Consider the following 11,555-nt stretch of genomic DNA (forward strand, 5'->3'; position numbering starts at 1 on the left):
TATGAATATGCTTAAATGAAAATTTGTTACCGATATATATATATATGTATATATATATATAATAAAATCCATGAGACAATATTTTAAATGTCTTTTGAAAGTTTCAGGCCTTCAAATTTCAAGTTTCAAATTTTCTTTCAAATTCATTTCAAGCTGTCGTACGAGTTTCAAACATGTATATTTTTTCTTAGCTACCTCTCGACGAGCCATTGAAGAGTTTCATAGAAATGTTTAAATCCCTAAAATGACGTCACCACCATCATCATCCTCATCATCCTCATCATCATAATCGTCATCATCGTCGTCGTCATCATCATCATCATACATTTGCTTGTGTTCAAAATCGCTGTCAGATAATTTAACTCTATTTGATGTTTCATTTATCTATTTTATTGCTTAATTAATTTATTTAATGAAATTTAATTAATAAAAAGTAAGTTAAAAAATTAAATTGATATATATATAAGAAAATTAATTATTTAATTAAATAATTAATTTAACAAGTAAAACCAAACAAATATACGGCGACTGATTACTAATCCTGAAATATTTTCACGTGCGTTCATCATAAGCTATCTACCTGTACCAAACACCTGTATTGCTAATGTATATATGTGTGCATGTATGTATGTATGTTTGTATGTATGTATGTATGTATGTATGTATGTATGTATGTATGCATGTATGTATGTATGTATGTATGTATGTATGTATGTATGTATGTATGTATGAATGAATGTATGTATGTATGTATGAATGAATGTATGTATGTATGTATGTATTTATGTATGTATGAATGTATATACGTAACATGCTTGTTTGTTCGTCTAAACATATTACTACTATTACAAAAGCAGTAGTAATAATTTTCAGAATTGCTTAACTCTGGTTACATACTTACCGAATTACAAACTTAGATTACCATATTACAGTCGATTGTATTGTATTGTAAATTTACTTTGTTTGTATGTTAGTTAGTATTCTATTATAATTATAACAATGACAATGTAATAATGTCGGTCTGGATAGTTATGCAAATAAATTGCATGCGATCGTTTATTAGTTAAATAATAAATTATTACTAATCTTAATTATTATATAAATAATATATTTAAATTATTATTAAATTATAAGAATAATTAATATAATTATACTAATTATGACGAGAAATCGGCTGTTTGTTTGTCTCGCTTCGTTTGTTTTACTCAGCGGTTTCATTGTTGAGAAGATGAGTGGTCAGTTTTTTTCAGATTTGAAATAATTTTATATTTTTAAATAAATAATTTTTTATTATTATTTAGAATTTTTGGTTAATTTATCACTTCGTTTGTCAATGATTTTACTAATCCACCAATCAAATTGATCAGTCAATCAATCAACCGAAAGCATTCGACCAATCACAGAACCGATCATAAGACCAACCAATCAAATCAATCACTCAACTAACCAATAAACACCTTTGTTTAAGCAACCAATCAACGAATCCAACTCCACACATTCAACCAATCAACGAATTCTCCGCGTCTTCACCCAACCAACCAATCAACTAACCAATCAACCAACCAACCAATCAATCCACCAATTAACTAAGCAATCAACCAACCAACCAATCAATCAACCATTCAACCTACCAACCAATCAATCAGCCAATCAACTAACCAACCAACCAATCAATCAACTCACCAACCAATCAAACAGCGGCAGACCAGTTCATAAAGTTTCCACAGTTCGTAGTCTCCGTGTGGTTCTCCATCGAGGATGAGGAGACGTTGACGACGATAACGGAGACGTCCCTGACCAACAGGTACACTGCCGGGGCTCAGCTGATGGAGGTCAAGCCCCAAAATGAAACCATAGATAAGGAGGGCAACTTTGATGGCATGTACCTCATGTACATCTCGTGAGTTGTGATTGTGATTGTGATGGTGGTGATGGTGGTGGTGGTGGTGGTGGTGATGGTGGTGGTGGTGGTGGTGGTGATGGTGGTGGGGATTGTGACAGTGGTTGTGTGGATGATTAAGGTGATGATAATGATGATGATGATAATAATGTTGGTGATGATTATGATCGTACTGTTATATAGTTTTTAATCAAATCATACAATCAAATCGCATCATTTTAAAGCCGCCCAGCCAATCAAATCAAATTATTCAAACTCCCAACCAATCAAATCCCACCATTCAAACTGCGCAACCAACCAGCCAACCAATCAAATAACTTAATTCAAACCTACTGACCAACCAGAGGTTCGAACTGTTATGTGTGCTACGAAATTTTGTACAAAACTCCCAACATACTACAGTACAGAAAATGTGAGTACTACTACTACTACCACTACTACTACTACTACTACTACTACCACTACTACTACTACTACTACTACTACTACCACCACTACCACCACCACTACTACTACTACTACTACTACTACTACTACTACTACTACTACTACTACTACAATTACTACCACTTTTACTACAACTACCTCTACTAATACTGCTACTACAAATACTAAAATACTAATATTACTTTTACTGCAGCTGCTGCTGCTACTACTGCTACTACAATTGCTACTATAATACTAATATTTATCATATAATATATAATAATATATAATAATCGTCACTCATTTATTTGAAAAAAAAAAAATTATTACCACAGCGGTCTGCCAGACTATGGATTCAAGAGCCTCTGATAAGTTGGAGAGAACTTGTGCTACAATAGCTCCAAATTCTGGTGTTATTACATGGTTCAGTAAGTGGGTTTCATTCATTCTTTCGTTCATTCGTTCTGTTGATCATTCATTCATTCATTCATCTATTCATTCAATTATTTATTCATTCATCTATTTATTTAATCATTCGTTCTTTCGTTCATGCGTGAACTCGTTCATTCATTAATTCATTCATTTGATAAAACGTTCTATTAGATTACTTAATTATTCATTTACTCTTTTCCATTCTTTCTTCATTCCTTCATTCATCCATTATTTCATCATTCATTCATTTATGGTTCGCCTATCCATCATTCATTCATTCATTCCGTCATTCATTTTCACGCCATCCTTCCTTCCTTCCTTCCTTCAGGGACTGCCTTGAAGACGGTGAACTGCAAGACGACATGGGAGGGCACCTTCTCCTTCACGTACGAGGTCGACGAGGGTGGGGGTAGCATCTGCTCCAGTCCCAGGTGCCCATGATGATGATGATGATGATAGTGGGGATGATGATGATAGGGATGATGATGGTGATAGTGACAATGATGATGATGTTAATGGTGATGATAATGATAGTGACAATGATGATGACGACGATGAAAATGATGATGATGGTGATGATAGTGATGATGATGATGATTGTGGTCAGATCGGCCATTGTGGCCTGCCAAGAGCCGGGCTCAGTTTACTTGGACAACCAGGTCTTCACCATCAACTTTGGCAAGTGTCCCAGCGTTTCCTCGTCTGTCAATCAAAGTTAGTGATGAAGTGATGATGAGGACGATGATGACGAAGATGAGGACGATGATGATGATGAGAACGATGACGACGACGATGATGAGGAAGATGATGACGATGATAAGGATGATGGCGATGATGGAGAGTTATTATTATTATTCTTATTACGTTTTGGATTTCTGAGGACGATGACAATGATGATGATGACGATGATGATGAGGACGGTGACGATGAAGAGGACGACGACGATGACGACCACCATCATCGTCGCCACCAGAGATAAGGTTCCAGTGCATGGGGACGTGGGTGGATAAGAACGGAAATATATTTTCGGCGATGGCCGATATCGGTGAGGTCAAGTATAGGATGAGGTTTAGATGCATGGTCAGTGTTATTATTCATTCATTTGTTCATTCATCCATTCATTCATTCATCCATTCATTCATCCATTCATTCATTCATTCATTCATCCATTCATTCATTCATTCATTCATTCATTCATTCATTCATTCATTCATTCATTCATTCATCCATTCTTCCATTCATTCATCCATTCATTCATTCATTCATTCATTCATTCATTCATTCATTCATTCATTCATTCATCCATTCTTCCATTCATTCATTCATTTATTTATTCATTCATTCATCCATTCATTCATTCATCCATTCATTCATTCACCGCCAGCTGACGAGAACAGACCAGCAGTACGCTGACAACACGAGATATTATGCCCTGAGCAGGTGGGCCGAGTGTTCCTCTCTAAGGAGTCCCTACGATGGTCCCATCAGGCTTAAAATGTGGCCAGCTTATATCGGTTGGTCGGTTGGTTGGCTGGCTGGTTGGTTGGTTGGTTATTAGCTAATTGGTTGGTTGGTTGGCTGGTTGGTTGATTGGCTGGCTGGTTGGTTGATTGGCTGGTTGATTGGTTGGCTAGTTGGTTGGCTGGTTGATTGGCTGATTGGTTGGTTGGTTGGTCGGTTGAATTATTAATGACGACAATGATGAACGTTAACTATTAAATAATATATTTTTATTTCAGTGATAAGATTTCTCTTTTTCTCTCTTTTTCTTTCTTGTGTTCTTTCTCTCTTTCTCTCTCACACACTCACACACAAACAAACATCCACACACACTCACACACACACACACACAAACAAACATCCACACACACGTGCTCACACACTAACAAACACACACACACACACACAAACAAACAAACATCCACACACACTCACACACACACAAACAAACAAACATCCACACACACGTACTCACACTCTAACAAACAAACACACACACGTACACGCCCACAGGCAGTTTAGGCATGGATGTATACGGTGTTGACATGGTGACGCCCAGTTGCAACTTTCCGCGCAACTTCACCGGCACCTGGTTCACCACTGCCGAGTTCGACTCTGACGTCAAAATCAACGTCACTCACATTTATTTCAAGACGAAACTCGATCAGTATACTTACCGAGAGTCGGTATTCGCCTGCCAGCAGAACCGAGACAATCGGTACCTCGTGACAGCAGTTACAATCGGAAGATGGTGAGGAGGAATGATTCGTTTTTTCGTTTCCTCACTCTCTCTCTCTCTCTTATTCTTTTATTTCTCTCTCTTTCTCTCTCTTTCATTCTCTCATCAAATCTGATGATGATGATAATGATGATGATGAAACTTATGATGATGGCGATGATAAAAATTATGATGATGATGAAAATTATGATGATGATGACGACGATTTATAGTTTGCTACTCTGTTTATTCATTCAACGTTTTTTCTAATTCACATCTACGTGGCCAGTTAGTTAATTCGTACTTATGTTATGTATTAATTAATTCATTCATTGATTCATTTGTTCACTCATTGATTGATTGATTGATTGATTGATTGATTGATTGATTGATTGATTGATTGATTGATTGATTGATTGATTGATTGATTGATTGATTGATTGATTGATTGATTGATTGATTGATTGATTGATTGATTGATTGATTCATTCATTCATTCATTCATTCATTCATTCATTCAGCGAAGTTGATTACGTTTGTTTTGCTTTCATGCCACGTCATCACAACATCATCAGATGGAGGATGAGTAAGTTGAAGAAATGAATGAACGAACGAACGAACGAACAAATGAATGAATGAATGAATAAATGAATGAATGAATGAATGAATGAATGAATGAATGAAAGAAGGAAGGAAGGAAGGAAGGAAAGAAGGAATAAATCAACGAATAAACCAACGCACGAACAAGCAAACAAATCATCCTTTAAACACTCAAACAAACAAAAACAGCCGTAAAATTAAAAAAAAATAACTTACACCCCACATCAAAATAACCTCTGACCTTGACTTGACCTTGAAATTCCAGGCAAACCCTACAGATTGACCTTGGCTCAGTCTAAGGCCCCGGACTCAAAGGAGAGGATCTTCAGGCAGACGTGTACCTGGAGTGCCTTCACGCTGAATAGAGATGACACGGCATGGAGGTACTACACCTTCATACGTTAGTGGGGATGGTGGGGGCTTTTTGGGGGACTATAATAATAATTATAATTATAATAATTATAATAATAATACAAATAATAATAATAATTATTATTATTATTATAATGATGATAATAATAAAAATTATGTGGTTGTTGGGATTTGATTTGCTGTGATTTCCGACTTTTTGGCGGTGCGCGTTTGTGTGTGCGTGCGTGGCGCGTCACCGTCATCATCGTTGTCATCATCATCATTACCACCATCATCACCACCACTAACATCATCATCATCACCATCACCAGTGAACCCTCCTTCCCCAGTTCCGTGCCCCATCGGGGGTCGTTACAATTTCACTCAAGTTGGAGATAGAAATGAGTTCTACCAAACACGCATCAGAGGTAGTAATGTTGCTGCTGCTGTGGCTGTTGTGGCTGCTGCTGTAACCACCACACACACAACACAAACAAACAAACTAGCAAACAATCTCAAACAAACACACAAACAAACAAACAAACAACACAAACACACAGGTATAACCGAAAGACCTCGCCACATGATTGATTGCCACGAATACGTCTCCGAGTTGAAATCGTGCGACAGCTTCCCGAAGTGGATTTATGTGGACGCCGAGTACTGCGCCACCCTCGACCACACCGGAAAACCCATTTCCGAATACGGTTCGGTATTTCCTCTTTCTAATTTTGACTTTCTGGTTTCAGACCTGCTCACAGTATTGAAACTTCTTTGCTCAAAATACATCATGATATCCTTCTCTCTATTGACAATAGTAATCTCACTCTTCTTCTTGCTCTTGACTTAATAGTGTTCTTCATAATCTTTCTCCATGTCTTTCTTCAATTATCGCTTGGTCTTATTCTGAATTTGAATTAATTTGGTTTTCTTGATTCTCTATTTTGGTCTTCCTGATTCTACACTCTATCTTTTAAGAAAAGCTTTTAACTCTGCTGCTCGTCTAGTTGCTCGTGCCCCTTTCTTTTCTTATATATCCCATATCTTGTTCTCTTGCACTGGCTACCTATAAAATATAGAATAATTTTTAAAATTTGCACATTTATGTATAAGTAAGTCTCGATCTAAATTATTTCCTAAGTACTTATCAGATACATTAATTGAACCTAAACGCCCCGGTTTACGATCGTCTTCTTGTTCTCACTTCTTAACACGAGTTAAACAAACACTCTCTTGCTAAATCTGCACTTGCTTTTTCTGGCTCTTTTCTCTGGAACTCTCTCCCTCCTTCTCTGACTACTTCTCCATCACTTGCGAAGTTCAGAGCGGATTTCAAAACCCATCTTTTTGAAAAATTCATTGAGGAGCGAGCTGTTAAACATCGAAGAAATAACGATTTATAAACTAATTGATTGATTGGTTGATTGATTGATTCTCTTTCTTTCTCTGAGTGTTTCGTTCACACATTCTCCTTCGTTTTTTCTTTCCTTCTTTCATTAATTAATTCATTCATTCATTCAATAACTAATTAATTCATTCATTCATTCATTTATTCATTCATTCATTCATTTTGTCATTCATTCTGTCATTCTGTCATTCATTTATTTCTCTTTTTTATCTCTCTCTTTCCTTCCCTCTTTCTCCCTCTATGCAGACATTCCAGACAGGCAGTTGTTCTGCGTCGGGTACTGGTTGGAGGACATGAAGTCTTACATGGTCACCTATGACATGGAAGACGCCGTGTCGAACTTCAGATGCTGGGTACGATGACGACGACGACGATGATGATGGAGAGAGAATGATGATGATGGAGAGAGAAGAAGATGATGATGATTGAAAAAAGATGATGATGGTTGTGGTGGGCGTAATCATCATCATATCATATATATGATATCATATCGTATCATCATCATATCGTATCATCATCATATCATGACCGTCATCATCATATCATCATCATCTTCCTTCCATCTTCGTCATCCTCCTTCTCCTCCTTATCATCATTTCAAGGTGTACGAACGCAAAGACTGGCGCGACCTTTACGCTTCGAGGGCCATCAAGGCGGCCTGCGCCCCACAGCAGACGGCCTACAGCTACAACTCGCAGACCGGGGCCAGTCTGGGGCTTGTCCTTAAGGAGAGCGAGAGATTATGTGAGTGGATGACGGTGATGATGTTGATGGGGACGATGATCACGATAATGATTGTGGGTGTGGTTATGATGATGATGGGTGCGGTTATGATGATGATGGGTGTGGTTATGATGACGATGGTGATGTTGATTGTTGAAATACGGTGAATTCATAGAAATTCTCTCATCTCCGTATTGGAAGTCGTTTGCCATCACACCGGCCCCACCACCATCATCATCATTATCATCATGATCGACAACATCATTATCATCATCACCATCATCATCATTATCATCATGATCGACAACATCATTATCATCATCACCATCATCATCATTATCATCATGATCGACAACATCATTATCATCATCACCATCATCATCATTATCATCATGATCGACAACATCATTATCATCATCACCATTATCATCATTATCATCATGATCGACAACATCATTATCATCATCACCATCATCATCATCGCAGGGGATTCCTGTCCTCAGCGCTATTCGACCGGCGCCGATCCCTACACCAACGACCTTCAGATTTTCATTGTTGCCGGCGCTACAAAAATGACATCCGCCCATTCCTTCTTGTATTTCGTTTCACTTCTAGCTACTGTAATTATTATGCGCTTAATTAATGTTACCCTTTAAATCCGTTATTATTATAATAATAAACCTTTATGCATTGTTATGAGTAAGCTGTACTAATTATTTGAAATTAACAGTGTTTGTGTGTGTGTGTTTGTGTGTTTTTGTGTATCTATGAATGTACGTGTATGTAGTTTTTAATATACTGAAGAGTAAATAAAACCATAATTAATAATAATAATAATTATTATTATTATTATTATTATTGCGTTTTCATATTCGTTTTTATTATCACAAATGACATTTTATATTTAGACATATATTTACATATTGTATTTACATATTGTATATATATATATATATATATATATATATATATTGATGATAGTAAATATACAGTGTATATTTATATCTATATATAATGGCTATATAAATTGATAAATTTTTATAACGCTTCATTTAAAAATAAATTTTCGCATGGATTTTTCCAAACTCTTTCCACAACCCATCACTCTTTTTTTGTTTCTTTTTTATTTGTTTTAATAAAAAAAAAATTATTAAAAAATAATTGATTTAATTTAATTTATTCATTCATCTGTACGAATATTTATTCATATGTAAATAATTGATCGTAATAATTGCTATAACAACGTATGGGTCAATATAAACAAACAGCTGATAACACTCTGGCGTTTTTTATATTTACACATGTAAGTTAATTTATTGATTATTCGTATATTTTTCGAGTCAATTTTACATTTTTGGTATTTAAGATATTAAAGAACTCTCTCTAGAGTATCTCTTAACACAATATTATGGTCGGTTAAGGTTGTTTTAGCATGATAGAAGATAGCTAAATGGTATCATCAATGATATATATAAATAACGATAAGATAACCTTTTAAGATTGAGAAGTGGTTGATTGCACCACTGTGATATAGTATCACGTTCAATGAATCAATTCAAATTTTTGCGCGCAATTAAGCTAAAAGTTCTATGAAACATTCGAAGTGATCCAACCCATCTTAGATACCATATATTTTAATTAGAAATTCATCTGCTGCAACTGCTAATACCAAGTTCACGAGCTCCTTCTACGTACAAGCCTGATTCTGTGCAGGACAAATCTTATATATGAAAATAAGTCAGGCACGTTACGCTAAAATTGGCAGAAGCGGCGACCATCACCGCCACAAATCGGCTTGCAGCAGCGACTACCGCTTCAAACTGCAACAAAACGATGAAGTGGGCGACTACCACACGCACGACATTCGCGACAGTCCCACTTACTTCAGACCAACATCCTCGTTAACGTCGCTTCGAAACAGTGACAGCAGCTCTTCTGGCGACTACTACCAAAGTTGCAGCAGCAGCTACAGCAACGGCTACTCGATGTTGATGCCACCTCGCTTCAACGAAGACTTCGCCGAGAAACAGATCAACAACAACAACAAGCCGGTCGCCCGCAAGTACCTACAGCACAGTTACTCCCACCTCTCCGATACCGTTAAACCGATCAAGAATCGCTACAGCTGCAACTCCTTGGCCACAAACAATTTGAAGTACGGCAACAACAACTGGTCGAGCAGCAAGAAACATTTAGGAAGCAGCCGCTACAAACTGCTGAAGCACCAACAAGCAGCTAAGCCGAGCTTGATTACCGGCGCCCACGGGGGGGACTGTTTGACGGCCGATGGGGAAAGTTCGCCAATCCTAACTTGCTCAAAAAATTTTAAATGCTCTCAAAACCTTCCCGGCAAGAGTCCATATCAAGCTGAACGACATCCACCGATCGTCGCCAACTTCGATTCAACAGCAGCAGCAGCTACGTTGTCGTCGTTCAAACCAGCCACAATGCACTACTCGTCTGAGAACGGCTTCTCTACGGAGATCAGTCCGCAGCGGCGCAAGCATTTGTTTCAAAAACAAAATCGTCATCAGCATCATCAGCATCAGCAGCAGCAGCAACATTATCAGCAACCGATGTACATGAAGCAGTTTCAAAATCCATACCAGCAGCAAGTGACGGTGTCCTACTCGAGCAACAGCCCTTTCACGAACCAGCAGGCCCTCCCTCGTCAAACTCACATCACATCGCAACATTCTCCCACCTATTCTTATTCTTATTCGTATCCGAGCCAACATCAGCAACAACATCATCAGCAACAACATCAGCAACAACAACATCATCAGCAGAATTTTCAACCACAACAGTTCCCACAACAGAGTCACCAGACGCAAAGTGATTCGCTATCATCTCAACAATTAGCTGCCGGACAAAGTCATTTCAACCAGTACCAACAAAACTTTCAATCGTCTCAACAATCGTCTCAACAATCGTTTCAACATCTATCAGGGGCGGCAGCCGTGAGGCCAGCCAATCAAATCGCTGCGAATCCTCCGGTCAGTTCAAGATCAGCGGGTCACGGAGACAAATCTCCGACAAAATTTCAACAAATGCAACAAAAGCAGTTTTATATTCAACAACAACAACAAAAGCAACAACAGCGTGAACAGCAGCAAGAAAATCAGCAGCGAGTTCAATCGCCTCAACAAACAATGACACTCTTTTCACCTCTACACCACCAACAACAACAGTTTCAACAACAACCACAGCAACAATCTCAACATCAACAACCACAATATCAACAACCGCAACACTTTCAGCAGCACAACTACGTGTTTCCGCAACAGCAACAGCAGCAGGCATCGTCTTTCAATCCAACGCAGCCAACAGTTTTCAACAACCTATGCCAAATCTGTCCTATTGATGAATCAGTCATCAGTCTCGGGAATTCAGAGACAGAACAAAAACAACAACAAAAACAACAACATTATCAACAACAAATGTTTGCTACTCAGCAACAATATCAGCAACAGCAGCAACAACATTGGCAACAGTTT

General features: G+C 37.7%; 2 protein-coding genes across 2 annotated transcripts in view; both read left to right on the top strand.

Annotated features, from left to right (window-relative positions):
* Window positions 1-3,808: 3,808 nt before the first annotated feature.
* On the top strand, window positions 3,809-9,210 carry HELRODRAFT_115911 (hypothetical protein). Its single transcript, XM_009031257.1, has 10 exons — window positions 3,809-3,838; window positions 4,143-4,272; window positions 4,772-5,009; window positions 5,498-5,562; window positions 5,842-5,976; window positions 6,260-6,355; window positions 6,488-6,634; window positions 7,582-7,688; window positions 7,938-8,079; window positions 8,545-9,210. Exons 1-10 carry the CDS (start codon window positions 3,821-3,823, stop codon window positions 8,712-8,714), a joined length of 1,248 nt encoding a protein of 415 aa, XP_009029505.1. The 5' UTR covers window positions 3,809-3,820; the 3' UTR covers window positions 8,715-9,210.
* A 575-nt stretch (window positions 9,211-9,785) lies between these two features.
* HELRODRAFT_181459 (hypothetical protein) overlaps window positions 9,786-11,555 on the top strand; it is a gene marked incomplete at both ends in the record, with an annotated part of 2,463 nt that continues 693 nt past the window's right edge. Inside the window, one exon of the mRNA XM_009031258.1 lies at window positions 9,786-11,551. Within this exon, the coding sequence (XP_009029506.1) occupies window positions 9,786-11,551 (1,766 nt within the window). The remainder of the gene's footprint in view (window positions 11,552-11,555) is intronic.

This window comes from Helobdella robusta (genome assembly GCF_000326865.2).
Source record: "Helobdella robusta unplaced genomic scaffold HELROscaffold_71, whole genome shotgun sequence".
Classification (NCBI taxonomy): domain Eukaryota; kingdom Metazoa; phylum Annelida; class Clitellata; order Rhynchobdellida; family Glossiphoniidae; genus Helobdella; species Helobdella robusta.